Source organism: Phaeodactylum tricornutum, chromosome 6, assembly GCF_000150955.2.
Source record: "Phaeodactylum tricornutum CCAP 1055/1 chromosome 6, whole genome shotgun sequence".
Classification (NCBI taxonomy): Eukaryota; Bacillariophyta; class Bacillariophyceae; order Surirellales; family Neidiaceae; genus Phaeodactylum; species Phaeodactylum tricornutum.
The window spans coordinates 65,371-93,323 of record NC_011674.1 but is presented as its reverse complement, the minus strand read 5'-3'; the positions used below and the strand labels follow the sequence as shown (position 1 = coordinate 93,323).

General features: G+C 50.7%; 13 protein-coding genes across 13 annotated transcripts; 6 read left to right on the top strand and 7 right to left on the bottom strand.

The window, feature by feature from the left end:
- Positions 1–52: 52 nt before the first annotated feature.
- On the bottom strand, positions 53–1,831 carry PHATRDRAFT_45064 (predicted protein). The gene has a single exon (XM_002179101.1). It carries the CDS (start codon positions 1,823–1,825, stop codon positions 77–79), a length of 1,749 nt encoding a protein of 582 aa, XP_002179137.1. The 5' UTR covers positions 1,826–1,831; the 3' UTR covers positions 53–76.
- Positions 1,832–2,520: 689 nt separating this feature from the next.
- PHATRDRAFT_11673 (predicted protein) lies at positions 2,521–3,399 on the top strand (the record flags this gene model as incomplete). The annotated part of the gene is made up of 1 exon (XM_002179321.1): positions 2,521–3,399. The coding sequence occupies one exon, from the start codon at positions 2,521–2,523 to the stop codon at positions 3,397–3,399; it is 879 nt and encodes a 292-aa protein (XP_002179357.1).
- A 485-nt stretch (positions 3,400–3,884) lies between these two features.
- PHATRDRAFT_45062 (predicted protein) lies at positions 3,885–5,803 on the top strand (the record flags this gene model as incomplete). Its single annotated transcript, XM_002179320.1, has 3 exons — positions 3,885–4,474; positions 4,539–5,699; positions 5,786–5,803. Exons 1-3 carry the CDS (start codon positions 4,376–4,378, stop codon positions 5,801–5,803), a joined length of 1,278 nt encoding a protein of 425 aa, XP_002179356.1. The 5' UTR covers positions 3,885–4,375.
- On the bottom strand, positions 5,795–6,958 carry PHATRDRAFT_45061 (predicted protein). The gene is made up of 2 exons (XM_002179100.1): positions 6,861–6,958; positions 5,795–6,756 (listed from the first exon to the last, which is right to left on the bottom strand). The coding sequence occupies exons 1-2, from the start codon at positions 6,926–6,928 to the stop codon at positions 5,961–5,963; spliced, it is 864 nt and encodes a 287-aa protein (XP_002179136.1). The 5' UTR covers positions 6,929–6,958; the 3' UTR covers positions 5,795–5,960.
- A 1,382-nt stretch (positions 6,959–8,340) lies between these two features.
- PHATRDRAFT_45060 (predicted protein) lies at positions 8,341–10,469 on the bottom strand. Its single transcript, XM_002179099.1, has one exon. It carries the CDS (start codon positions 10,141–10,143, stop codon positions 8,440–8,442), a length of 1,704 nt encoding a protein of 567 aa, XP_002179135.1. The 5' UTR covers positions 10,144–10,469; the 3' UTR covers positions 8,341–8,439.
- Positions 10,470–11,617: 1,148 nt separating this feature from the next.
- PHATRDRAFT_45059 (predicted protein) lies at positions 11,618–13,105 on the bottom strand (the record flags this gene model as incomplete). The annotated part of the gene is made up of 1 exon (XM_002179098.1): positions 11,618–13,105. The coding sequence occupies exon 1, from the start codon at positions 12,842–12,844 to the stop codon at positions 11,618–11,620; it is 1,227 nt and encodes a 408-aa protein (XP_002179134.1). The 5' UTR covers positions 12,845–13,105.
- Positions 13,106–13,447: 342 nt separating this feature from the next.
- Positions 13,448–14,975, top strand: PHATRDRAFT_45058 (predicted protein; the record flags this gene model as incomplete). Its single annotated transcript, XM_002179319.1, has 1 exon — positions 13,448–14,975. The coding sequence occupies exon 1, from the start codon at positions 13,761–13,763 to the stop codon at positions 14,973–14,975; it is 1,215 nt and encodes a 404-aa protein (XP_002179355.1). The 5' UTR covers positions 13,448–13,760.
- Positions 14,976–15,002: 27 nt separating this feature from the next.
- Positions 15,003–17,568, bottom strand: PHATRDRAFT_45057 (predicted protein). The gene has a single exon (XM_002179097.1). It carries the CDS (start codon positions 17,123–17,125, stop codon positions 15,143–15,145), a length of 1,983 nt encoding a protein of 660 aa, XP_002179133.1. The 5' UTR covers positions 17,126–17,568; the 3' UTR covers positions 15,003–15,142.
- A 2,747-nt stretch (positions 17,569–20,315) lies between these two features.
- Positions 20,316–21,266, top strand: PHATRDRAFT_41894 (predicted protein; the record flags this gene model as incomplete). Its single annotated transcript, XM_002179318.1, has 1 exon — positions 20,316–21,266. The coding sequence occupies one exon, from the start codon at positions 20,316–20,318 to the stop codon at positions 21,264–21,266; it is 951 nt and encodes a 316-aa protein (XP_002179354.1).
- Positions 21,267–22,171: 905 nt separating this feature from the next.
- On the top strand, positions 22,172–23,190 carry PHATRDRAFT_45055 (predicted protein; the record flags this gene model as incomplete). Its single annotated transcript, XM_002179317.1, has 1 exon — positions 22,172–23,190. The coding sequence occupies exon 1, from the start codon at positions 22,306–22,308 to the stop codon at positions 23,188–23,190; it is 885 nt and encodes a 294-aa protein (XP_002179353.1). The 5' UTR covers positions 22,172–22,305.
- A 131-nt stretch (positions 23,191–23,321) lies between these two features.
- Positions 23,322–25,040, bottom strand: PHATRDRAFT_45054 (predicted protein). Its single transcript, XM_002179096.1, has 2 exons — positions 24,715–25,040; positions 23,322–24,611 (listed from the first exon to the last, which is right to left on the bottom strand). Exons 1-2 carry the CDS (start codon positions 24,910–24,912, stop codon positions 23,520–23,522), a joined length of 1,290 nt encoding a protein of 429 aa, XP_002179132.1. The 5' UTR covers positions 24,913–25,040; the 3' UTR covers positions 23,322–23,519.
- Positions 25,041–25,372: 332 nt separating this feature from the next.
- On the top strand, positions 25,373–26,216 carry PHATRDRAFT_45053 (predicted protein). Its single transcript, XM_002179316.1, has one exon. The coding sequence runs from the start codon at positions 25,427–25,429 to the stop codon at positions 25,955–25,957; it is 531 nt and encodes a 176-aa protein (XP_002179352.1). The 5' UTR covers positions 25,373–25,426; the 3' UTR covers positions 25,958–26,216.
- A 943-nt stretch (positions 26,217–27,159) lies between these two features.
- Positions 27,160–27,563, bottom strand: PHATRDRAFT_6817 (predicted protein; the record flags this gene model as incomplete). The annotated part of the gene is made up of 2 exons (XM_002179095.1): positions 27,160–27,226; positions 27,313–27,563. Coding segments are annotated over 2 exons (318 nt in total), but the record flags the coding sequence as incomplete, so codon positions are not given.
- Positions 27,564–27,953: the final 390 nt, after the last annotated feature.

The window sequence follows — 27,953 nt, the reverse complement described above, 5'->3', positions numbered from 1 at the left end:
ATCCATTGCATTGCCAACAGTTTGCTGTTACGAGTATTAGGAAGGGAGGATTCATTTCTGCTGTTTCTTTACAATCTTAACACTGATATAGCTCGGAATACTTTCCTACCAGATAGTCGACAAAATATTTCGGGTTGAGCGATTCGCCCAGTTGATCTTCCAGCAATTCGTCAAGACTTGCGTATCGCTTGCCGTGTTGGTGAATTTTATTCGTGAGCCAGGTGCGGATTGGTTCCAGCTGTCCCGTTTCGACGAGTTCGTCAAAATTCGCCAAATCTCGTCGACAATAGTGAGCAAGTTGTGCCGCCGTGGCGGATCCGATCAAGTAGGTGGGAAAATATCCAATCGCCCCGGCCGACCAGTGGACGTCCTGCAAACACCCCATGGTATCGGACGGTACATCCACGTCCAGCAATTCCTTCATGGCGGCATTCCAGGCGCTTGGGATATCCTCAACGGCCAGCGTACCTTGCACAACCTGGCGTTCGATACGGTAGCGCAAGATGACGTGCAACGGATACGTCAGTTCGTCCGCCTCGACGCGAATGAGAGTCGGGGCGACGACGTTGACGGCTGCGTAGACTTCTTCCGGCGTTACATCGACACGTAAATGCTCCTTCAAGAGCGGCGTTGCGTATTTCCAGAACGCCTTGGACAAGCCGACGTGTCGCTCCCAGAACAAGCTTTGACTTTCGTGACAACCCATGGAGAGGGCCGTATCAATGGGTAACGACGTGTCCGGTAGATTTTGTTCGTACAAGGCGTGGCCGGCTTCGTGCATGGATCCGGCCAGTCCCTGATACCATTCCGTGTCGGAAAAGCGCGACGTGATGCGCACATCCGCAGGAGAAAAGGAAGTTGTAAAAGGATGGACCGAAACATCGATCCGACCCTTTTCAACATTGAACCCCATGGCGGTGGTGACAATAGCTTTGCTCAAGGCTTCTTGAGACGCAATGGCAAAATTGCCGTGCAAACAGTCTGTACTGGGCTGGTGCGAAGCGTTCAACACACGCTGCAACAACGGCACGAGTTGGGTTTCTATTTCGTCAAAAATAGCATCAATCCGTTCCGGACCCATGCCTCGTTCAAATTCATCCAGCATTTGTGTATACTTTGCGTTGGGATCGTCCGCCTTGACACTGCGACCGGCGCCGGCCACACCCGTCAACGTCGCTTGAGCGACTTGCGACGCCACGTCGAAGCATTCCTTGAGTACGGGAGCAAAGGCGGCAAAATCGTTGTCGGCGCGGGCTTTGGTCCAAGCGGCGTACGCGGACGACGATAGCTCGGCCTTTTTCTGTTCCAGCGCGGGAGGAATACATGTTTTCTGATCGTACTCGCGTCGTGCGAGCGCCACGAGCTTGCGCTGTTCGTCCGTGAGGGCGCTCTGGTGTTCCACCGATTCCAACGTCTGGAGGATTCCGTTCATGGCCGGGTCCGTGGCCTTTTCGTGTACGACGGTGGCGAGGGCGGAAAGTTGTGCCCCCCGGGCGGAAGCGGAGGCGGCACTCGACGGCATGAAGACCATTTGATCGTACGAGAGGACTGCCTGGGATTGACCGAGACGTGCGATGGTTTGGAGTCGCGAGACGAGTTGATCGTACGTATCGGCAGTACTAGCAGTAGTAGTACCAGTTGTGGACGCAACATCCGTACCTGGAGTGGTGGGTGTAGAAGCCGCAGCGGACATGAGGAGTCGAAGGCTCCTTGACGTGAGCGACGAAGCTGCCGCTGTGGCAGACGGATGGCGAGCAAAAGAAAAAGCAGAAGTGGCAAGAGCTAGCATGAGCCACACACTGGTCGATAACACCAAAAGGCGCATGGTAATGCGGGATAGGATTGTTGACGATCTAGAGCTGTTTTCGGCCGTGGCGTGGACAGGTGCCGTTTTCCTCATGGAGGGGGCAACCTACTACCTAAACGGTACAAATACGTGAAATCTGAAACTCACAGCTGAGTTTGGCGTGTGAGTCACAGTCAGTCGGTATGAGAAGTAGTTTTAAATTTAAATGTTGCAATGTTTCGTTTCGAAATATTCTGGTACCATCAGGAAGCTCACAGTCCATTCTAGGAACGACTTCCGCCGCCTGTGCTTACTTCGTCGACCCCGCGACTGACTGTGATTCACATGAGTCACACGCCGCAGAGAATACTCGCTCTGACTGGGAACAGACTGACAGTGAGTCGAATGGATCCTCGCGATGAGAAGCCATTCTACGCGAATCCTCGAGTCCCGAGAATTGCGCAACCATAACCGCAGTGACACGGATTCGCTCCGTGAAAAGTTGACTGACTGTGAGTACCGCATATGCGTCGTCGAAATATAGGTAAACGTGCGTTCTCTCTGCCGCGACAACTGACTGTGAGCTGCGGCGCGACTGGAAAACTTTGCCCTTCTCTATATCCTCGTTGCATGAGTTGTTGTATCTCTGTACATCCTTGTAGTAATTGTTCTCGGTTGTGGTACTCTTGTCCCACACATACTCGCATTCACTCGTACACTTTGCCTTTTACGTCATGGAAGAATTTGGTCCCGTCACAGGCGGCGGTTGCTGCTGTTTTCAATGTGTCCGCACGCAGGAAGTCGCCGTAGTGGAAGACTTGGGTCAATTCAAGCGCTTGCTCGATCCCGGTCTACACTGTCTGTGTTGGCCGCTCGTGTCCATCGTAGGACGCCTCACGCTGCGTATTCAGCAACTCGACGTCGTGTGCGAAACCAAGACGCGGGACAACGTCTTTGTGCAGGTAGCCGTGGCGGTACAGTACCGCGTACTGGCGGAAGCCGCCTACGACGCCTTTTACCGACTCACCGATCCCCGTGGACAGATCCAGTCCTACGTCTTTGACGTTGTGCGCTCCACCGTACCTAAAATGGAACTCGACGAAGCCTTTGCGAGTAAGGACGATATCGCCAAGGCGGTTCTGGAACAGCTGCAAAGCGTCATGCTCGAGTACGGCTACGAAATCCGTAACACGTTGGTGACGGACTTGTCGCCGGATTCCAAGGTCAAGGCCAGCATGAACGAAATCAACGCCTCCCGGCGTCTCAAAGAAGCCTCTTCGCACAAGGCCGAAGCCGACAAGACCCGCCAAGTCAAAGCTGCCGAAGCCGACGCGGAAGCCCGTTACCTCAGTGGGCTCGGAGTCGCCCGGCAGCGCAAGGCCATTGTGGAAGGTCTACAGGCCAGTGTTTCGGAATTTAGTAGCGAAGTGGAAGGTGCACGACCCAAGGATGTCATGGATATTTTGCTGCTCAGTCAGTACTTTGATACGCTCTCCGTAGTAGGAGCCAACTCGCTGTTTTTGGAACACGATCCCGCCACCGTTGCGGCGCTCCAAAATTCGGTCGGAGCCAGCTTTTTGAAGACTGCCAGTGGTGCCGGCAAGACCGCCTAATCGTCCATAGTGATGCTTTCTTGTGAGCGAGTGTTTGTGTATGTGTGTGACGATAAAGGTCCGACATCGTAAAATAATCAATGCACAAGTATTTTTTAGACTTGAAACATGAACCTAGCTCAGAAGTACATTACGGTCGTTTCACGTGTGTTGTCGAACCGAACCTTAATTACTGCAGGGACCACGGGAAAGGGAACTGACTTGGAAAAATCCTTTGGCGAAGCACCCTAAAGATTGAGAGTCCAGCCCGTGTCAAGATCTAGTAGCTCTAGAGTTCTTCCGTTGGTTGGGAACGTGTGTGTGAGGAACCACCCATAGCAGTCCGTCTCGGACTCTCGCTGACTGTGAGCGAGGTAATTTTTGTTCGGGCAAGTACTTTCGGGTTTCGTAACCCGGTGGTATTCGAAGTGCGCCGGATTATTTCGTTTGTCATTTTTGCAGGATCGACCGACTCACTCCTGAGTATTCGGCACTTGAGACGCAGGACGATGGTAACGATCGATCCGTTACTTTGTTCGAACGCCAGTGCGTCGAGTGTCTAGCCGAACGCATTCCACTCTCCACCGCACCGGCAGTCAGCAAAAGACACTGCGTTGTTCGACCGAGATTTTTGAGGATTGTACGAGACGGGAGATTCATTACCGGTATTGCTTGGACCGGAACAGTGTCTGTCTCGCGGTCGGCGCTTTCGACGCTACCATTCGTTCGTTCGTTCGTTCCTTCGTTTGCTAGTTCTCCTATCGAAAGGAGTCAGCCATAGGCTGTTGCTGTTGGCGACTACCGTACGTCACTCAGGGTACAATCACAAAGGCTGCAGCAACGGAAGTAAACGGCACGAACGTCACACACACACACGCACATTGATCATGATCCCTCCCCGACCGACTGGACAGTCCCGTAAACGTGCAGCCCGAGACCGTAGCACTGTTAAGAGGGTCATAGCACGACAGAACTTTCCTCCATACTGGATGCAGCTATGTTTGCTGTGGCTAGCCTCAACATCGACGCACAGCCTTTGCAGGGCAACGTCGACCAGCGAGTTATCCTCGGCGCGTCGACTAGAGCAGAGTTTGGAGTACGACTACCAGACGAGCACCTTTACGACCAGCGCAAACAACAACAACAACAACAACGACCAGTCGTCGCAAACATCCGGCCAGAGCTATTCATCGTTGCGCAGCAACACCAACAATGCGCGTCACCATTTTGGTGGCAGCAACAATAGCAGTAACGAACCGCGCTACTTGGATTTGACTGACGTCTTATTGTGTTTGAGTTTGGCACTGACCTGGACGGTATGGATGTTGACGGGTTTCGTCCGCACAGATCTGTGGAAATTTCACGACCAGAGTGTGGTCGTCGCCGGTAACGTGCGGCAGGTCCAGATCGCGGCGGATTCCCTCGGTACTGGAATCCCCTGCTACTCGGCAATCATTGATTACATGATCCATCTGGAACGCCGCGCCGAAACGGACGATATGGTGGCACGTTGGACTCACACGCGAAGAAACTGTGGCGCTGACGATTCCGTTTTGGAATACAATCACTCACCGGCCAGTCCAGGCAACGCGAACGGCAACCACGCAAAGGGTACGGTGACACGCTTCCAAATTCGTAAACAATTCCAGACCACCGTGCCCTTGGAAGAAGGCTTTGCCAACGTCGAGCTTCTCGTGTTACCGCACGAACCTACCGTTTCCATGCTCAAGGAGGACTGGAAGCGAGAATTGCTGGAACAGCAGCAGGACGTGAACGATGGGGCCGTATGTTGTCGTCCCGTTTTATGTCGACGACTCAGTATGATCTTTGCCGGAGTGTTAGTACTCGTTAGTATTGGCGGAGCCGTCCTTGTGGTGGACCACATGGATCCGGTAGACAAGGGGCTCGGTTGGGGAGTTTTTTGCATCGGGACAGCACTGTTGTTGCCTTCCGCGTTGGGCTTGCATCGGCTCGGGACGGCTGTATCTCAAATGTTATCGGATCCGTCCAAGACAGGCCGCGTGTTGCAAGGTGCGGAAGAATTGAGCGCCACAACGGCAGCGCAATGGGATTGTCAAGAATTCGACGTTCTTGACGCCCGGGCCTGCGACGATGAAGGCGAAATATTATCGGCTATTCAGCATCAACAGCAAGAGGGTTTTGGCGGTAGTCAATTGCCGCTTCCTCACGGCCGACGGCGACCATTGTACGCACATCACGGAGGGGCCGGTGTACCCGATACAGCCGGATGCTATTTCATCCGTTTCCCGTTACATCGACACCAAAATCGGACCCGATCCCACGATGTGTCCATCTCGGACGTAAGTTCGATCAGTTCAGCGTCGGTGGCAATGTGCAATAATAGGTTTACGTAGAATATCCCGAGACGACCTTCACGGCACGGCAGGGTTTGCGTGGAGTATAAAGCGGTCGGGTAAATGGTACAAAAAAATTTATAACTAGGGAAGGCCGTAGGGAACGCATACATACTGATCAAAGTTCAAGAAGAAGTGTGCAGGCTTCACGCAGACGCCCCCGTGCAAGAGGAGTAGTTCGTTCTAAACAACTCGTCCTTCATCTAGTTAGGCGATAGCGTTGGCAGAAACGGACGAACCACTACCGCTGCCATCCGGGCTCGACTGGAGCGTCGAGGTCGTGTAAATTCCTCCTTGCCTTTCTTCCGACTCACTGGTCTCCCGAATGATACAGATCTCACCCAGATTGGTGCGGTATTCGGATCCGCGATGGAATTCGGGACGGGAGAGATCGATGTGCGAGGCGGCAACGGCGCGGACAATGTGGGGGCCGCTGACGTGGGCGGGTGGGATACGGGGGACGCGACCAGCGGCGAACCCGGTCAAGAGCCAAACAGTGCCAGCGGCGACAGCGACCCAACCCGCCGTGTCGAGACGGCACTCGCGGGCGTCACGGCAGATGTGCGATCGGAGCGTACACAAACAGGAAAAGGTCAAGAGACTCAGGGCGAACGCGATGAGACGGAAACAGGGAAAAGAGCAGTGTCGGCGGCAAACAGGGATGGCCAGGAGGAGGAGTATGTAGAGCGCCACGATACAAGCGATGAAACTAAAACCTTTGGCCACTTGCACGGGGCCGTCCAAATCATTTCTGGACAAAATCCCGGTATGATCGTTCCATCCGACGCAGGCTTGATGGTCGGGATTGATAATTTGTTGGACGGTCCAGAGTCCGATGGTGTACTGCGGGGGGTCTGTGACTAGACTACTACCCTGGACGGATAAGAAGGTGCAAGCAAAGGCCGCGTACCAGGTCATGATCGTAGCCGTCACCGTCAAGACAGTCGTGAGAAGAACCCATTGTCGTCGATACGGGACACGATATCGATGGTGATGGTGAGGCCTGTGGGAGCCACACGGCAACATCCGACGTATACATGGGCCTACGTGTGAGAAAGAGGCAACGCGCCTGAAACTTCGTCCCCAAATGTCTGTATTCAAACTTACACAACCTTGATACTGGTCGTGGGCATCGCCGTAACAACGGAGCTAGTTAAGGGCAATTTTTGCTGCATTATGGGGAACGAGACAGATCACAATCACTTTCTTTGCTCCCCCATCAACGCATCAGTAGGAGGTGTCGTGTGTGAGCATTTTGCGTGTCTGTCACGCCGACTGGGTCAACTCTACGAGTTCGCGAAATCTTCGGAGAACTCTTCGCGTTGTTGAAATGTCGTGATTCCCATGGTGTCGTGCACTCCGACTCGGTGTCAGTGTCGCATTATATCGGAGAGGTCGGAGTTTGGAACGGATCGAACGTCCCCATGCACGACTGATAGTGAAGGAATTATAAAAGTTTCTGATACTGTAAGTTGCTGGAATCTCTGACGTCATCTTAAGACTTACAGATCTTCCTTCGCAATTGTAACAGCTAAGAGAAAGTCCGTAATGGTGTTGACCAATAGTACTCTTTACTTCATACTCCCACTCTCAAGGTGAGTCAAACAATCTCTTCTGTCCCCACTGACAAGATAAACAGTAAGGAGGAAAGAACTTTGTCATCTTACAGTAATACTTCTTCGCTGACTTTGTTCATCAATGTTTCTGTGGTCATCAATACAAATTACTTCGACTATTATTTTCAACACACAACTAACTGCAAAGCAAGTACAATCTGACACCCCACCAGCCCAAAGACATCATTCTTTCTTTGTCTGGAAAATGAGCTCAGTACTTTTTGTTCGTGCCAGTAGTCAACACAAATAGGAAGCAATTGTAAAGGCATTCGATTGTGAATATGCAGGTACAAACGCGATTTTGCGGGTCCGCGGTGACAGAGCGAATCAGACATGCGTTGCGTATAGATATAAAAACCTCAATTGTTCTTTCACTGTACCTGTCCCTCTTGAAAGAGCTAACAAATAAGGTATCCCTGGAGCTACAATAGCTAATGTGCACCTTTTCAAAACATCAAGAAGCTTTTTATGTCAGCTGATACGAGTTCGTATGGCTCACATACCCTCGATTCGTTCCATACTATATTGTCTATGGCTGGGTTTCTTTTAAACTCACTCTCATGGACAAGAACATACCTCAAAAGCAAAACCTGGCCACCTTGTCCGCTAAATCAGGATTGCTGCATTGTCTCTGTAACAGTCCCATGGATTGCTTTACATTGACATTGAATATATGGCATTTCTTGTGTCATCTCCAATCTTCCTAGATCGCTGTTCCTACCCGTCACTGCGACTGTATCAATATGCTAGTTAATCGTATGGATTTTCGATACTCACCCTACTCTTAATTGTGAACAAAATAAAAAGGAGTTAAGAGTCACCGCCGCTCCAGCAGCAACAATTTGTTTGGCCATTTTTTGAAAGTTTGCGACGTCTAACATTCATTTGACCCTAACCTAAGTTCGCTTCGCTACGCCGTCGACGACCGTGTTTTATGGCATCAACGTGACACCTAAACATAAGCTGCTGTTGCCACACTTTCCTTCTATTAATAAAATTACTTCCTACTTACACGAAGAGTGCTCAATATGCAAGTACCCCATGGAACTATAAGTATTACTGTTCAGACTTCAACTTCTTCGCGGCGTCGGGGACGACCGCGATTGCAACAACGTGTCTACAATCAAATGCCGTTGCGATTCAATTTTGCGTTGCAAATCAAAGAGAAAGGGTTCGTGGACTCCAAAATTACACTGCACGAGGCAGTTGGTATCCATACCCACGACGGGATACCAGTCGCGGTGTAAATCGTCCGGCGACAGAACAAAGGCTTGTCCCAGATACCGTCCGTTGAGGGTGTAAAAGACGACACCGTGGACGTAGTCAATGCCGCAGCCGACCACATCGCCCACACCGTACGTGGGACCGTAGGTTTTGACCATGTGACCCGATGCGTGGAAAATACCGCCGTCGTCACCGTGGTAACCGTACGAATGTGGATCCCAGCCGGGCATACGGGCGTGGAGCGTAAACGCGGCATTGGCAATGCCAACCGCGACGCATTCGGACGCGGTAATGCCGTTTGCGGTAAGGTTGTGGTTGCGAAAAGCGTCGAGTGTAGTCGGTTCGTTGAGACGACGAGGCGCTTCGAGGATACGGACCTCGAAATACGAAATGAGGCGGGGCGTCAAATGCACGTAAACGTCTTCGTGAGTTCCGGAAAGTGTCGTATCGGGTGCAGAAGACCCAATCGAGGCGCGAAAGGGAGCGACAAAGGGTCGCCAGCGCTGTTCGGTGGCGGATTTAGTGGAACAACAGAGTTTGTGCAAGAACTGCGCCGCCTTCTTCTTGCTCGACGCTACGGGGGACCGATTGTGGATCGTCGTAAAGTTGGTCTTGTGATCCAGCGCCTGCGGGCGCGCGAGTGGGTGATCGGCACGGATGCAGCGATCACCTTTGCCGACGAGTCCGGTGAATTGCACGGCGGGAATGCCGTTGCTGGCGAGGACGGTTTGGAGTTCCGCGACGGCGTTGTTGCGCGGTCTCCAGCGACGGAGTGAGCGGCTCCACTTGACGGGTGAAAAGTGCGATTCGTCGACACAAGTGGCCTTTTCGCAAGCCAACGATAGGAGGAGGCTCATATTGGCCGAGTTGGTGCCTTCGGGACAGGGTGTAGGTAGATCCAGGGCGTCCACGAGCACGGCTTGTTCGGTTTTAAGCCAAGGCCAGGCGCGGTGTACGAGATCCTTCCAGAGACCTTCCGATTCGTCAGACACAAAGACGCGACGGTAGCGATGCGAGACCTGCATTACGCGGCGAATATCGGAGGTTTCCAAAAAGCTGGAAATGTAGAGTTGGAGATCGTCAGACAGTCGATCCAGTGTTTGGACCGACGTCGTCCTGTGTTGTTGTTGCTGATGCTTGCGTGTGGTACGGCTGGAGCGAACGTTGGATCGCTTACGCTTGAGGGGCAAGGGCAACGTTGACGTTGGCAAAGGCGTAACGGAAACGGATACCCTTGGGAGTGCAGGGTTGTTGACGGAAGCAGCGTTGGTAGTTTCGGAGGCTACGGATTCCAAGGAACCCGAGGAGGACCGACTGGTCATGGCAGCCGTATTGTAGTCGGAGATATCGGTCGAAGTACTCATACTGGAGCTGTGGTAGGATGTTCGGTGGTTCTTGCCGAATCCCACGGGACGGACCTGGTCGTCGGCCGTCTCGTTGGTTTCCAAGCCATCCCAAGATACCAAGCGAGGACGGGAAGAATCTCGTGAGAGAAGGTCATCGATAGTGCTGGGATGGGGAAAGGTTGTCGCAGTAGTAGTCGTCGTCATGGTGATGCAGTATTTTGTACGAATGGTTGCAAGTTGTTGTTAGTTACTCGTTGGTTACCGCGTGTATACAAATCGGGATGAGAACAAGAAAACTTGATTGAGTCTTTCGTTATCCGAACAATACACAAAGACCAAGATGTCACTTCGTTCTCGTTTGTGGGAGAATTGTCTGTGAGTACGAGCTTGAATGGAGTTTGGTCGCGCCGTAGAGATTTGCGAAGCTTCCAGACGAAGGATGTCGAACAGCGAAGGCAATCTACGTTTCTATATTATTTTTTTTCGACTGAAAAGGTTTGTGATGGGTCTTCGCTTCGGATCGGCTCGGGGTGTTTGTGTGTGTGTGTTTGTGACTGTGTATACTGTTAGACCGGACAGCTGCTGCTGGTGGCGGGGGGAATTGTTTGTGCGGGGATGGTTCCCAAGAATTCCTGCATGGGGACGTGGACCAGTAGGAGCGAGCAGAAGGCCTCTCGTGGGAACAGCGCAGATGGCTGTTCTCTCGCGGGATGTCGTGACGTCGAAAAGGATTCCGATACGTAGAAATCCTACCAATCCCACAGGTTGAACCCAACCTGGCATAGACGGTAGTCGGCGTCGTCATTTGACACTCGGCATCGCCAATCCATGTCGGAGCGTTAATTCGAAACCAGGCCTGTATCCATTTATTTAGGGTGCCATCTGGCCCATCCCGGATTCCCAAGATTGCTCCGTCGCGTGCACGTGAGTCACTTCCGTAGGTCGGAAACAATCGCGATCGACGCTCCGCACGATCCAAAAAACACACGCCAATTCCTCCGCAATCGCGCCCAAGCCTCTCTCTGCTTCCGAGTCTTCCCAATCTCACGGCGGAAGCAATCCGCAATCCGGTAAGGCTACCAAACCCGACCGAAACCATTCACGGATTCCAACGGTCACGGTCACGCGCTCGATCCCAGCACCCCACCCCAGCGACACTACGCTGGGTGATAGAATTTGGAAACATACGTAGTTTGACTAACTGTAAAGATTTTCACGAGAACGTCTCGAATCTGCCGACGATATATGCGCTAGCGTACGAGCTATGTCGTTGCTCTTTTGACCTCCACACCCTGTCGACATGTACGGCTCGTTAGAACCAACAGCAAAGATTAAATCTCTGTCCACTCGTCGAGTCGCTCGTCACTGGTGGATTTTGACAGTGAACGAGACTCGAGCGCACTGATTAACTAAGGGCTAGACAGGGATGACTCGGTTCTCTCGCCAATCGAGTCGGATAGGGACACAAGGCGGCTGCTTCGAGAAATAATGTAACAGTCACATGCAGTGTGGCTGATCCAACGGGGCCTTACTCTGAATCTGTCAAATGTAAACCATTCCAATGGAATCACACTACAATATTCCACATCGTGATTACAAGATGAAGCATGTGAGCCTCAATTCACTATTTTATGTAACAGTCATCCATATGTTGCGAAGAACTGAGTCCTTTGTTGCATCAGAGGTCTATTTCGGCCGCCACTCGGTCCAAACAGTCCATACCACAAGCAAGATCCTGAAAGAAGCAGTCCACGTCCACATCCTCGCGGCGGACCCCGTCTTTTGTACAAGGCAACTTGACCGTATCGGCCGTACACCGCTCGTTCACCATTGCCATTGCTTGACGATATCGGACCAGCCGAGCTTGCACGGCAGAACGGCCGAGCGCATCCATGGTCAAATCCAGAGAGCGATTCACCGCCTGGAACAAGGCAACTTCCGGCCGCGTCAGATTCCGCCAAGCCCCACTGGCAAAGTGCCGTTGCATACCCGGTGACACAAAGCTGGGTGGAATTTTGAAACACGTATTCTGGGAGGCGCCGTCGTCGTAGCCACCGTTACGTTTGGCCGACACGGAGAGAATGTCCGTCAGCGGCAAATCCAACAACATGGAAAGCACAACCAAACTTTCATCGATCCGTTCCGTCAGTCCAATAAAATTGTAGTGCAGTAGAATTTCGTTGGCGTATTCGATGGGATTGTACCCTTTGCGGTAGTGATATTCGCGTGGGGATAGATAGTTGATGGTAACGTGTCCGCGCGGTAGGTAGCGGACGAAATTGTCGTCCGTGGGTTCCATGGCGCGTCGCGCAACCTGAAAGTGAAAGAAGGAGCTGACGGCGCGTTGGGTGGGTTCACGGACCAGCGTCCACACAAAAGACGCGTTGACGTCCCGCCGGGCCAAGCGGAGGTTACCGTGGGGATGGGCCTTGCCGTGTCGACACCGTGCCTTGCATATATCGAAATTGTAGGAGGGTGAGCGTCGGGCCACGTTGCGGGCAATCCGTAAATGCACACCGGCACCGGAACTGCTGCCCGTTTTGGGTATTTTGACGTAGAGAAACCCGTTTTGGGTCGGCCCCTGTTCGAGGGGAGGATGTCGTCCTGGCCAACGACCGGTGGTTTGATTGTCCGTCGGGTGAAAGCAGGGAAAAGGATGATTGTACGGTGTAAAGACGCGGGCAACGACACCGTCAAACGTATTGGGCGACTCTATAGTAGAAAACGTTCCAATTCCTTGCACGTTCGACACTTTTGGGGGTGTAGACTTGAACGACATTTCGGTGCTGGTACCGTTGCTGCTGTTGGTCGCTGCGGTAGGGATGAAGAACCCGTACCGTACGTGCCATATTGCACACACGGTACACAACGTGACTACGAGGAAAACCCGATGACGCATCCGCATACGAACGCATACAGCGGGATGGAGCAGTCGGTGGAGGAATAATCCGTCAGTGCGCCACGAAGAAGGGACGACGCGGTACAACACCCTTTTGGTGTATTCTTCCGTTACTGCCGATGGATTGGGTATTTCCTAGCCAGCTTGCAAGCTCCCTACCGCAACATCAACATCGCACGGTGCAGCTCTCGTGCGTGGTCTCGTATACCTAGAACCTGTGAAGCGGATACCTCTTAACAGCTAGTAGCCTCGCATTTGATGCAGCAATTCCCCCTTTGAGCGGGTGGGTCGGTCCATCTATCCCAATTCGATGGTGCTGGGGAGTCAAGGAGTGTGTATCTTCCGCACCATGGTAGCGACAGTAGTATTGGGTAATAAGTAAAAGGTCTGATGTAGCTAGCATGAAGGACATTTGTCAGATTCTTTTGTCTTCCCAGAATCTCCTCTTAAAGGCACAGGCGTTTCGGATGTCCCGGTTTTCCAACGGGTGGGTGCCCGATGATCGAAGGCACTGGCAAAGCTCTCCAGCCGCCTCTCTCTACTAGAGGCGCAGGTCGCTCTACAAATATACTTATAGGATTCGGTCCGTTGGCATTCTCACGATTCGTACTCCGGCCCACCAACACGAGACCAAGCTAACAGAGCACGATGCGCGGTACGGTACGGCACCACACACGCATGAAGAAACTGTTGGTTCGTGTCCGTGTACATAAATACGTTGCGTGCGCTTTCGACAGTCTTTACGCACCGGATCGGCGCTTTTCTGGTAGAGTCCTTCCCAGAACCTTTCGTTGCGTCTCTTTTCGTGCCAGCCAGTGATTGATTGCTTCGTACCATCGTCTCGTGAAAGGCCCGCAGCACGCCGACCGCAAGTAGTCCGTGTCCAAGTTACCAGAGGCCGAAGCGGCAATCGTCAACACCAATGGCGCTACCACGGGTTCACGCCACGAGCACAAGGTCCACTGCTACCCGAACGTACTGCTGGATACTCGTGGCTTCGTTGATGGCTCTCCTCTACGTTGCACAGAATTCTAACTACGTCTTGCAGACTTCGAGTCTCGAGCTGCTGGCCTTGGAATGGTCCCAGAATCAGCCGAGTACTCCGAACGGTGCCCTTACAGTCCATCCGTCTACTGCGGCAAGACTAGAGTCGCCGACGCCACCTCCAACACCGGTGGATCCTCCCTTTGACTGTCCCGCGCTTCTCACGAACGTGCGGTCGGGAAAATCCGGGATTGTGGATCCCAATAAGGGTAACAAAAATTATACGATTCGGACCGCGAACGACATTCCCTTTTACATTTCATTGTACGACCCCGACTACGATCCCGTCCGCGCCATCATGTTCCAAACATTTCGCTACTACGAAAGTGCCCTCGATACAGCCTGGGAACAAGTCCTGCGGGGCTCTCCGTCGGGATCGCGGGTACTGGATGTCGGCGGTAACATTGGCTACCACTCTCTACTCTCCGCCTCTTTGGGAAAATTCCACGTGGATTCGTTCGAGCCGAAGCTCGAGAACATTTTGCGCTTTTGTGAATCCCTCGAGCGGAACGGATGGGCGAGTGAAACCGCGGCGCGATTGCCCTCCGTCAACATTCACGACTTTGGCGTATCCGACGTCGACAACGTCTTGCGATTCTACCCCGACCAAGGCAATCCGGGCGCCGGGAAATTTGTGGCGTCCGCGCTGGCGACAAAAGACCCCTCGCTCGCGAAACGGAACTTTACCGAGCTCAAAGTCCAAACGCTCGACACCTTTGTCCAGAACCACGGTTGGTTCGTTTCCAAACCCAATATTGCCATTTTGAAAATTGACGTCGAACGACACGAAGCTCAAGTCGTGCTGGGCGCCACCAAATTGCTACAATCCGCCTTGGTGCAAAACATTTTTGTGGAAACATCTCTGGACGGATTAACGGAAGGAGAAAGTCCGGATCGACAAGCCCTGCAAACCATTATGGACGCCGGATACATTCTGCGAAAGTACGGGTACTGGCAGGGACCTACGACTCCTTGTCATTGGGCCACGGACGCCGACCTGGTAGACAACCTCGCTAACTTTTTGAAGGAAAAGAAGTGGGAATACCTTAATTTGTGGTGGGTACGGCCCGAAAAGCAAGGCACCAGTAAATAGGCAATCGTCCCTTTCCACGCTAATAGTAAAGGCAAAAAACTAAAAATCGCTTACTGTTCAATGCTGCTGTGTTGTCAAAAAAAGCCAATCATTCCAAAACGTAGGCATAAAATATAGATCGGAGGAAATTCGTCTCCTTTTTCCAAAACAAAACACGCATCCTCTTTTTAGCCTCTGTGGCTCTCATCATCGTACACCTTATCGCCATTCACCGACGTCAGATCCCCGGATTCGGAAACGACAACATTTCGTTGCGACATACTCGCCGTCTCCGGATTCTTTAGAATCATCTTGCGACCGCTCGTTTCCTTGCTGGCGCGTAGTAGACGGCAGCACTCCTTGGCCGTCAAGCCGGTGAACACTTGGCCAGTCTTCACTGTCAAAATGTCCACCGCCATACCAGGACGAATCAAATGGTAAACTTGGGATTCTTCGTGTACCCGGGAAACGACACAACCGGATGCTGTTTGACGGAAGCTCACACCAAGGGTGCCGGTCGGTAAGACCACCATGGCTTTATCTGGAAGCACAACTTCCGCCGGAGTTGGATTTTGGTTACGAGGATTCTTAAGCAACAAGTGCCGCTCGATTTCGGCGCTTGAGGCATTCAGTTCAGCCACGAGTTCGTGGGTTGTCATTCCACTCAAGATGGTACCGTTGGAAAGTGTCAACATATCAGCAAACATTCCTACTGGAACAATCGAGCTCATAGGAGAATCCTCCGTAAATCTTTCCACCATTGGCGGGACGGTCTTTCCAAACGTAATGCCGAGCTTGCCTGCGGGCAAAGCTATATTCAACCGATCGGGGAGTGTCGAAAAGGCAATAGTGTCGGAGTTGGGGTTCTTAAGGAGCAAGATCCGTCCTTCTTGATCCGACGTACTCTTGAGTGCATCGTTGAACTGGGCTGCCGTTCGTTGCATTAATACCTGCCCGTTGGGAAAGCTTACGGTATCGATAGCCATACCCAGCAGGGTAGCCTCCCCACCGGCACCCGGCTTCAGGAGCGGACTACTTTTGCGGACACTGGTGATCGTCACCAAGCCATTCAGGTCCGTCATACCGATCCCAAGTGGATACGAAGCGGGTAAGGGCAGTGCGCGATAATCTGGTAACGGCAAAATAGGGGGAGCTGTCAGCGTTCGCGTATCTGGATTGATGAAACGAGCCACGCGGTCCGTGTGTTCATTTGTCTCAACCAGCACACCGACCAATTCCTTGGCCGATAGTTGGTATAAGATTTCGTCCGTTTGTGGCAACACGAGTGTATCGACAACCTGTCCAATGAAGACTTTCCCAGCTAAAGGAGATCCTGGCAATATCTTATTAATACGGGGCGGCGCCCCGACGAAGTTGACTCCCAACTTGCCGGCCGGCAAAGTAACAAAAGTCTCGTCGACGAGCGGGGCTGGTCGGTTTTCCACAATCCAAAAGCGGGTTTGGTCGGCAGCGTTAGCCGAATCATGCAAAACTGCGTAGAGTTCGTCTGTGGGAAGGTCGTCGTATTCTATTCCGTTGGGGAGACCGACGCTGAGAATGACCTGTCCCGGACGCATGGTAGGCGCCAACGGCGAATCATCTTTTACGTCCACTACCGCAGAAATCTGTTTCGCATTATCAGAGAACTTGATACCCCAATCGCTTACAGCGCCAGAAGGGAGAGACAGCTGTGTTGTCGACAATTTGGGTAAGGAATTATTTTGCGGAGACTTGAGTAGGATCGTACGCCCCTGTTCCGAAGCCGTAGCTGCCAATGTTTGTCCCAAATCCATAGCCGACAGTCCTCGATGGGAGACGGCCCCACCTGATACATTGAGGGTAGCGACGACCATACCTACCCGGGCTAGCCCTCGCAAGGGTGAATCGTCCGATAGTCGAATCAAGGAAACAGTGGTTGCTCTGGTGCGAATGTCGAGACTTTCCTCGAACGTGATGCCCAGTGTTGGAACTGGTGGTAACAAGATAGTCTTGGAGTCCGGAAGGACAACCCTTTTGGAAGGCAGTTCTCTGCCGGGTTTGACGAGATGCAGCGTCCAACTGCTAGATGTTGTAGCGGACGCTAAATCGTCCGTCAAGGCTGACATGATTTCCTCGGCACCGTGTCCTAACAAATTTGTACCATCCCACAAAACCACTCGATCGACTACCATCCCGATTCGCAAAGTTGGCGACGAAGGATCCTTTTTAGTTTTCAAGCGACTCGTCTCTAATTTCAGTCACAGCGGGAGGATGGCCTCGGATAGTGAATCCCAGACCAGACGATGGGTACTCAACAGCAGGTAATTGAATGTTTAGCTCTTCGGGCATGGCCATGGTGAATTTCAGCTTGCGACCTTCCTCGTTACCATTTTTTTCAACGCAGCAACCAACGTGGACGTCGAAAGATTGGCCGCGGACAAGACATCGCCGTTGGGTAGAATCAAGGAGTGGACGCTGTAGCCTTCTTGGACTTTGCCCAGTAGCGGGCTTTCGTCGGCGACTTTACTAACAACAGGTGGAGTGCCACGGAAGGAAACACCGACAGCTCCTTTAGGTAAGGGAATTTTAACGGCGGGAGGCATGGGTTTTGCAGGTAGCTGGTACAGTGAAAGAGCTGGTCTTGTAGATAAGGCAATAAACCCGAAGCGAAAAAAAAACCGCTTGATCTTCACGAAGAATTACAATGAAAGAAGGCTGACAAGAGAGGTGCGAGCGCTGATACTACACGCGCACTTGGATAGTAAGGAACAACCACGCGTAGACTTGAACTGATGCAACGTACTACCATCACTTTTTGCTCGATTTTCTGCAGAAAGAAGCGCTCCAATTCGTCAGATTAAAGATGAGAACTATAACAGGAAACTACATTTATGATGGAAAACAAAGCAAGCTCCGTTGGCCGTCAGTCTCCCATTCGAAATAGGGTTGAAGCTATGTATGTCGACAAAAAAATATATGAATTTTTTGTTCGGCCCTTCAATTTTTGGAATATAGCTCTCTCGCTGCTACAGAACAAAATGAACGCCAATATAAATAACTACAATAAAAGCCGGAGTTGCAAAATTTTGCGACTTTATTTATAATAAGTAGAGTGTAGGTGTAAATCGGCAATGGCATCTCACTGACATCGCCACGATAACGGCAATCTGTGTGCCAAATTTCGCCATGCAACGAGGTGTCACCGAAGTATCTATTGCTGAATTGAAGAAGTGCGATTTTGTGTTCTTTTGACGATAGGCTATGATTGTGAAACATCAAGCAATGATGAAATACTACAGAGACATGCAACTAGATCTTTTCTTTCGTAAATGGCGAAAGCCGCATCTCCACAGACGTCACACTCACGGATCGGCAACTCAGTCTTACCGGTTCAGTATCAATATAGATGAATCTATGTCCTCAGGCAATGCCACGGTTTTTTTGCAGCCGCTGCCACTGGAGCTGAAATCTACAGATAAACATTGCACATTGACTGTGGGTTGCAATAACATCGTCGCCTTGAGGATCGTCCCGCTTGCGATATGAAACCACTCGCCGACATCGAATCAGCGACACCCCTGTTCGCCACGTTCCCATCAGTGTTACCCCCCGGAGACAAAGCTTGTTCAACAGCAACTACAAATGTCACCATTTACCAGCGTTCCCCTCAATGCGAAGAACCATTAACGGGTATTACTGATACCGCACTTATTACTAGAAGGACGGCTGCAAAACGATACTTCTGGCTTAGATCTTGGTCGCTGGAAATGGCGAATCCCGGTCGACCAAGAGTACAAAACGCACAATTCTCTTATACAGCCACCCCGACAAGGAGTAGCAGTAGAGAGAAAAGGTTTTGCTCAAGATTCTGTCTTGAGTGGACCATGCTTTCTTTGCTAGCGATAGCATACTATATTTTCGACAGCATTGCATTTCTTGTCAGCAGCAGCAACAAGCCCTACAGCTGATTCATTCTAAGTCTCTGTTGCAAACGACGGCCGAGACCCATGAAAGATCAAGCCGAGGCAGACCGCCCGATAAACCTAAAGAAGACGGCATCATACCAACAGCCAAATCAATTGCCAAAGAAATGGTCCTACACACTTCGGTTGTAACTTCTCGTCATACGTTGCCAAAGAGAATGCGAACAGTAAACGATAATAACTGGAGTGCCTTTCGGGACGACAATCCTCAGAGCCTCATCCTTTTTGTGAATTCTTACGGGCATGAAAGCCTTTATGATCCAGACTTCCAACAAGGCCACTTTGTTGACCGAGCCTATGAACAAGTAGTTCGCCGTAGCGTGCTAGTTCTGGAAGCCTCACTTCTTGCTGGTACTCTTGTTGGGCTAGGCAATCCTGATAAACCGGGCGACAAAAAGGCGCAGATTTCCGGACTCGCGGTAGGCATGTTAGATTGCTCGACCGACTCAGAACTTTGTCGAGATCAGCACCTGTTTGATGTACGGTCAGTATCATTTTCACCTTCAATACTGCGATTTTATAAGCATGGGAAGCGGCAGAAACCTGACCACTACTTTTCAGAAGATTCGTTTACATCGACTGGGAATTTTACTGCACCGCCAAAAATACTAAGCACCGATCCAGAAGTCTTATTATTGGAAGCCTGGTTGGGAGCGCACCATATCGTACACGGTACACCTTCATTGAGATGAATAATACCCGCTTCACGCAGACCAGGAGCACTTTTTTACAAGTCCATGATATGAATCCGTGGACTGGGCCATACTCGGTCGCGTGCAATATAAACTAGTTGCGAAGCAAGGACACCAGTTATAGGGCGCATATAGAAGTGAGAGTCGTGGATCTAAAATTCGCTAAGCGTTACCTGTAGGAGAGTTTTTTTGCTAATTATGTTAGATATTGCGCTTATGACTTCATTAATCTAATGATCCAGCATGTCTTCCGAAGACATAAAACTTGACAACAAGAGGGGGAGCGTGATCCTTACTTTCCTTTCTTTTATCCGGGTTGGAATGGACATGTGAAATCCTGCGGTGCCGGAAGTCCTTTCATTAGCAGGACGCAAGCAGCCCGACGATGAATGATCAATAAATCTCGTTGATTCACATCAACGCAAACAAAACTTTACTAGTGAAAGAGCCGCTAAACAAAACCTTACGGAGGCACCTTTACAGCTGCTAGAACTCTTAAGCTGAGTTGCTGCCTTTACAACATCTGAGCTGCCATGCTTCTCCTTAAGCCGTTGACATCGCTCGCTTTTGCGACTACATCAAGGATACACTTTGCCAAAAGGAACTCATCGTGCTTCGGCAGAATACGTCTCCATGCGGCACAATCAATGCCATCGGCACCACAGCCGGAACAATCGCAACAAAGGCCTCAATCTGTAATTCCACAGATGCACGAGTCGTTTGCCGAAATTGTTGATCTTTATGATGCCTTCATACTGGATCAATTCGGTGTTCTCCATGATGGTGTCACAGCCTTGCCCGGAGCTGTTGCCTGCGTCGAGTTTTTGGCGCATGAGCACGGCAAGCAGTTGATTATACTTTCTAATACGTCTGCCCCATCACAAAAAGCCCTAGAGAAGTTGCCGAAACTGGGATTTGACGGGTCCTATTTTGTGGGAGCTGTCACCTCGGGCGAAGAAGCCAGCAAATACATCAAGTCAACTTTGGGGAGCGATCCTGAGAAGGCTGCTAAAGCAGTCTTCTGGACATGGGATATCTACAAGCCCGACAATGCGCGACTAACAGCTCCGCCTCAGGCTTTTTTAGATCAATGCGGAAACGTTGAAATCGCCAAAACTATTGACGAGGCTAATTTCCTCCTTCTGCATGGTTCGGAAATATGGTATACAGGTGGAAAGACCCCAGAAGAAGCCACTTTCTTGGACTTTGTCGAAAGTGGTAATATGGACACAGTCGAACCACTGCTACGTGCTTGCGTAAACCGCGGTCTACCGATGGTGTGTGCCAACCCAGACGTTGTGGTCCAAACCCCTTGCGGTGGCACGGCCTACATGCCCGGTGGTTTGGCGACACGGTATGCGGAAATGGGGGGAACCTGCCGAATTTTCGGTAAACCGGATGTGGAGCACTTCGAAGCTTGTTTACGCGCTTTGGACGTCCCGCGTTCTAAGGTCGCGCACGTTGGGGATTCTTTGCATCACGATATTGCCGGAGCGAACGCCGCCAACATTCCCAATGTGCTGGTGACATCAGGGATCCATCGATCGGGGCTGGGTACTAACTTTGGAGTGCTTCCGTCTGATGACAAGGTCACTGACCTGTGTCAACGCGAAGGCAACATTTTTCCAACACATGTGGTGTCAGCCTTTCGGATATAGCCGGAAGGAATCCAATTTGCTTCGTGGTATTGGAATTCCCGAAGCAGAATGCTTTATGCCTTTGCTCTATTCTAGCATTGCGTATCAGTGTGTTTATCAAACAAGCTAGCTGGAAGCAGAATAGTGATTTACCACTGTCAGCCATGTTATCTTGTTTGTAGAGGAAAAGATTAATAAAGTTTGATGCTAGCTAGGCCTTGTAACAATTACAAGCGTGTAGTGTTTTTTACTCTTTCCCAAAGAATATGAAACCGTTAACGTACCCTAGGTTGCCTGGGGCGTGCCGCAAAGCCTTGAATATGAGTCCCGAAAAATAACGACCAGTCATTACGTATTTAAAGGAGCTCGGTTGTAATTATGATCGTATCCGGCTGGCGTTTCCAATATCCGTTGAGAATTTTGCAGAAAAAAATTAGAGTCGTTTTCAAAATCCGATTCTAAATCAGAGTCGTTTTCAAAATCCGACTCTAAATTTAGAGTCGTTTTAGAAATCCGACTCTAATTTTTTTCGCAAAAATAACCGTAACGGGCAACCAGAACGCCAGCTCGGTCGCTGACATTTTAAATGTTTAACGAAAACATTGAAAATGACCAAAAGTTTTTTACTAGGGACTGACATTTTGCTTTTGCGGCACGCCCCTGAAGACGTTGATGCCCTCACAGAGTAACACAACTTTCATTAGCTAACAGACATACTGTCAGGATCGGTATCTTACGGTTGAGACACATTTCCACTTACATACTGTTGACTGAAAATGCATAAGCCCGCCAGAGGGACGTGATATCATGCCCTATTATGTTCGTGACCGCTGTTGTCGTGCGAGACATAATTCAAAACCAACATAAACAACGCGAACACTTTTTTCTTTACAAGAGACCCCTCTCTTACCTTTTCTAGTAGCCCCTGCAATCACTTTCCACCAACGTTTGCAACCCCGTGCTCGAAAGCGTTCCTCTTGCACTTCAGTGCCAACAGAAGTACCGACGTGAAAGCCCGTTCCACAGGACGAGATAGAGGGATTTACTGTTCAAGCTCGTCATGATGACCCAAACACAAACGGCGGCGACGACTGCTGATGTCGACTCCAGCGGGCATACTAACTATGATGGTGACGATGAATTTCCTATTGAAACCACGATATCGTTGTTGGAACGACGTTTGCGCGTTTACGGTTTGGCACCGCTGGCCTTCATTCAGCAATTCTTTTTGATGGCCAGTTGCGTTCAAGACTTCGTCGACTACGCCGAATCGGAACAAAAAGTCGCTGCCTTGACTGTGGATGTCCACAACACTACTATGCGGTTTCTTGCGCTTGGAGCGTTCTTTCTTGTTATCTTGCTGGATCTCGGATTTATTATACGCACACTGTATCGAGGACCTCGACTCACCGTGACGCGTTTCAAACGACTGTGGCCTATTTGCAGCCACCACGTTGGATTCGGAGTACTAACAGGACGTATCCTCTTCCAATCGCTGGAATACGTTTATGGGCTAGCCTACGTTGCGCTACTGTCCGAATTCTGCTTTGGACTAAGACTTGTTTTGAATTTTCAGCTGACAGCTATATCACCAATACCACAAATCACGGAGAGTACGAATACACTGAAGGGGAACAACTGGACAAACGTCCAACAACGCATCCATCGACAACGGAGTTGGCAGATGCGTCTTTTATTTCTCGACCTCTTTTTCGGGGGTGGTGGCACCTTTGCCGCCGTCTTCATTTATGCCCTCATTCTCGGCGATGAAAGTCTCGGAGACCAAACCAAACGAGGATACACCATTATAATTTCACTTGCTATTCTGTACTGGTTGATCCAACTGGTATCCAATCATCGCGTTACTTTGGAACGATTGCTCGAGCGTTTTGCCACCCTGTCACATACCTCACTTGGTCCGAGTAATATCATAGCAACGGGGTGATAAGAATCTCCTATGCAAATGCCCGTGCTGGAAGAGGCCGCTTTTGACCTGAAGCAGGCGAAAATCTGTCGACAGTCATTCAGGGAAGATACATACAGCTTCGGATGAGTGCGTATAAAATTCAACGTATTCACTGTGAGTGCAAATGTGCATCATTTATGTGCTTGTGTTACTGTTTGTGAAGTCACTCTGTATTTACGCAACAAGTAGCTGTCAATCAATGTAAATATGTGTTGGCTTTCGGTTAAGAGATGACAATTGAGTTTCGCCCTGTGGTAAAGTGAAAAAACCGCACCAAGTTACGATACAAAAGTTTCGGTCTCGAGCATTCACCATCGACCGGAACTCATCATTTCTTCCACGGCAGTTTGCATTTCCGCCCGCTGTAGTTCCTTCACATCGTCTGCCGAGCCATTGTGATTAGAATAATCTCTCACCTCCCCATGTCCTGGCGCAATAGTATGCCAATCCAAGGACAAAAGTCCCGTCAGCGAATTCGCCAGAGTTCGTAAATTATTTCCGTAACGAGGAAATGCGGTCATTTGTCCACCGTTCCGAGTCGTGTAGCCGTATGTATCTCCAGTAAAAACAACACCGTCGTGCTGATCCTTAGAAAGCTTGTTGGATCGCCAGTACAAGCATATACTCCCTGGCGAATGTCCAGGAGTGTGCAAAATGACAACATCATCCTCCAATGTATCTTGCCATTTCTCTGACAAGATAGTTCCGTCAATTTGATAGGCCGTCAAGACCGTCTCATCGGACCTTGGCTGCTTTGATAGTAGAATTTCTACGTCTGCCAGTGTCTCGTCGCCCAACCAATTGTGCTCTCCTAAATCACCGTCATGAAAAATCCGTTGCAGTGACGGAAAGTGGGAGGCCCATTTCCCATGATCGGCCGTATCGTCCACGTGTGTTAAAAAGAGATAGTCCGGCCCTTCAGGTCCCGTTACGGAAACAACTGCGTCCAGCGATGACTTGCTATACTTGGGTGTGTCCACCAAGATCCATTTGGATTTCCCAGCGACTGAAGCCTGAAACAAGTACGGAACACCTCCAAAGGATCTTTCGTTATGGTGTCCCACCCAGTACGCGTTGGGAAGACCTAACAACGGTTTAGGAAAAGGTTTGGGTAGTCCGTTTCTTGCTGGATTTATTGCCATTTTGCGGACCAGAGACTCCTCCTGCTCAGTCCAATCGTCTTCGATAAGCTGTTTCTGTTCCGGAGTGGATGCCCGATGGCGGCGTTCGGCCAACGTTTCGACTCGAATGGCTGCTACCGGACAGGCCGCTAAGGCAGCCCGGGCATGTTCAATCTCATCCAGGGTTTCCGGCTGGTGATGAACAAAGTGGGCATTATCGCTATTGCTGCGGGAAAAAGACGCCGGAGCAAAAGCGGCACATGCGGCGCAATTGATGCACTTTCAAAATATCGAAAATAAACGTGAAGTAGAGAGTTAGAAGATGATTTCGAGGAACGATGCAATTCGGTAGACCGACTGTTTCTGCAAGCGTACTACACACCTTATCGTTGACATACACAACTCCATCTACATTTTCTTTTAATCGTTGAGGCTTGGCGTCCAGCGAAGACAATGTCCTCGCACTTTTATAACCGGATCGAAACTGTGACGCAACGCTTGAGAAGGATTCGACGTTGACCGCCGCGTGTAGCGAGAGCAGCAAAAGCCAGATTACGGTGTGCCGAACGACGATTACCATTGCAAATTAGAGGGAGAAGAGCAGAGATGAACGTGGTCAGTTGGAAAGGTCGTTCTACCAACGGCTCTCTGGGTGCTGTGGGAACGGCGAATAGCAAAAGAGGTCGTGTGCAATCCGACGCTGGAAATACTTGCTGGTAGTGAATCTGTTCTTACAGTCAGGAAAGAGTGTCACGGCAAGGTTGCACAAACAGAACGCGATAGAACTTCCAGGAATGGTAAGAAGAAATTTGAGATTACGTCGAGATGGACAGACGCTGATGTTCCTTCCAGTTCCCGTACTAATACAAAAAGAAAAGTCCGTTTACGACTCCTTCGATCGCGGGTTGAAGCGGTCCCGTACAAAAAATCTGCCACGGAACAAATTCAGAATCCCGAACGTCTGGTGTGCCTTCTCAGCATTTACCGTGGTTGTTTCGTAACAGAATGCTCGCCGGAGGCACTCGCCATAAAAGATCGCTCACATCGGCGTCCGGTCCGGCACTTTCTTCCTTTTACAACCAGCTTTAAGAAGTATGGAAGAACTGACGATAACAGTGGCGGAAAAGCTCGGCATTGACACTGCCGTGGCGCAGAAGGCTATTGGTGCTATTTTGAGATTTGTACAAGAGCAATCCACGCCCGACCTCTTTGCTAAGATTCGGTCCATGGACGGCGTGGAGAATCTCATGAAAGATGACGATGCGGCGGAAGCGGTTCGAGAGGGTCACGACAAAGCAAAAGCGGGCGGCCTGGGCGGTGGCTTATTTGGATTGGTCTTTACTCTACTGAAAGCCTTTGGTCTATTTGCCATCATCAAACAGTTATTGTCAACGCTACCCGGTATAGGACCGCAGGCCGTCCGTATGATTGAAAGTGTCGAAGATGGTGCCGAACTTACTGTGGTGCTGAAACAGCTAGGGATTGACCGCGAGCAAGGCGTTTCGATGGTCCGTATGATGATGGACTTTATCAAGGATAAGCTCGATCCGGAAACGGTTGACAGGTTGTCCTCGCAAATTCCGGCCGTCGCTGCATTCATGGGAGAGTCGAAGAAAGGAGAGTAGAAACGGATAGGCGGGTCTGGCGTATATGTTTGTGGGGCTAATATCGCTAAAGGTAGTTCTGACGCGAATAGCTGCAAGCGTTTGTATAATTTACAAGAAAAGTGGAAAAGCAGGTTCGAAACTCGATGTATTGATTCTTCTTCCTAGTTCGTGGCGAAAAGTAGTGGATTTTTGCATACCCCAGCATCAGTAGCAGTTTTCGTTCTGCTTTTGGCGCTTTTACAATATGCATAAGCACCATAGTGAATGGTTGTGCGTTAGGCATTTTTTTATTGCCCCTTATCATACCTTCAGGAAGTCGGGCTGGGATGCATGCCACGAGCATTACTCCGTCAAAATTTGTTTTCTTCTAGGTGTGAATCATGAATCATAGTCTCCAAGCTTCTCTATCGCAGGCTGTGCCTCGAAATCTTGTCCTGGCTCACGCAAGATCTTGCAAAGGTCATGCAAACATGAACATTTATCAACGTTTTGTCGTAATAGTTGAGCGAAATCGTAACACCAGTCCTGATTGGGCTTTCTAATTGAACAAATGGGAGATCTCACCAGCGCGTCAAAAATGTAAATATTGAGAAGCCAAACCTGGCCGGAGCGCCAGGTCTCCATTCTTTGTGTAGTAACGAGCTCCACGCAGAAGTAGGCTCGGTGTGCAGGGTCCGGGATGCTACTTGACTTAGTAACCTAGAAATAACCGTCGCAGTGTTTTTCTTCGGTAGTTCGAGCCAATCCGGACCCCCAAGGAATGAAGAAGGAGCAGAGTGCGGCCTTATCGCAGATCCTTTTCGTCCTGTTGATGGCGATGATCCAAGTGATGCATCACCGGGTGCGGCACTGCTTGTCTGCCCGACCCGGCAGGTGCTCCTTAGCCAGTGCGCTCCAGTGACACATTCCGTTTAGGTTTCATGTAGGCGGATGCGGTCGTCTTGGCGCTCAGTCCAGGGTATCGATTCTGCTTCTGCTGGTATAGCGCAGGTCAATGAAGCGGAATCATTTTTGACGCGGGTTTGTTCGAGGACGGAGCCCAGCGACTGTAAAGGAGGTTTGTGGAGTGGACTTGTCGGGTTTGCGACCGGCTTGAAGTGTGACGCAGCGTCGCACTTGCCCGCGCGCACATCCTTCAGCATTGCTGCCAAATCTTCGACGAAATCGTAGCAGCCGTTCTGGTTGGGCAGTAGACAAAAGTCTGGGTGGTTCCACTTGCGTGCCAGGTACTTTTCAATTTTGGGATGCAGGTATGCGTTGAAGCGATTCTTGGCGTTATTTTCCGGGCTGTGAGGAGATTTATCATACCGCCAGTATGAGAAAGACAATGAGACTAGTGTGCGCAATGCGACCGAAGTGTTTTCGTGACTTACCGTCCGGGCAACTGTTTGGCAATCAAAGCCCATTTCGGACCCCATCGGGTCAGACCTTGCAATAGAAAGAGATCTTCCGGGAACCTCCAGCCCGTCCGATCAATGTCCGGATCCAACTGATTGATCCATCGTTCGCGGCACTGTTTTCCTCGACGGCCCGGCATGCGTTCTTTAGCCAGCAAGGTCCAGCCCTTGAGTCCGTGTCTTTGTACGTGCCGACGGATGAGGTCGTCTTCGTCGGCGGTCCAAGGGAGCAAAGCCGCTTTGCGCGACTTGGCAGCTTTCTTGGTGGGAGGTTGCTTTGGAAATTGGCGTGGGTAAGGGTCAATCGCCGTAGGGTTTGACGGAAAGAGGGGATTGAGCGCGTACGCCAAAGGGAGGGGATACGGTGGCGTGACGAGCGTGTCGTTGTAGCAGAAGTGGGGATAGTTCCTGTAGTGCTGATGCCTCGGTAGCGAGGGCGTTGGCATTGTGGGGACCAAGGCCGGGGCGTTGCGGAGCCACCAGGAAGGATTGTTGGGATGCAGTAGTGTTCCGCCGGAAAAGGGACCATTGTGCGATTCGGCAGTGAGTGTTTGTGGCGGTCGATATGGAGGAAGGTACACACGCTTCGGCCGTCGTGCCGTTTGACGGACTGGCTT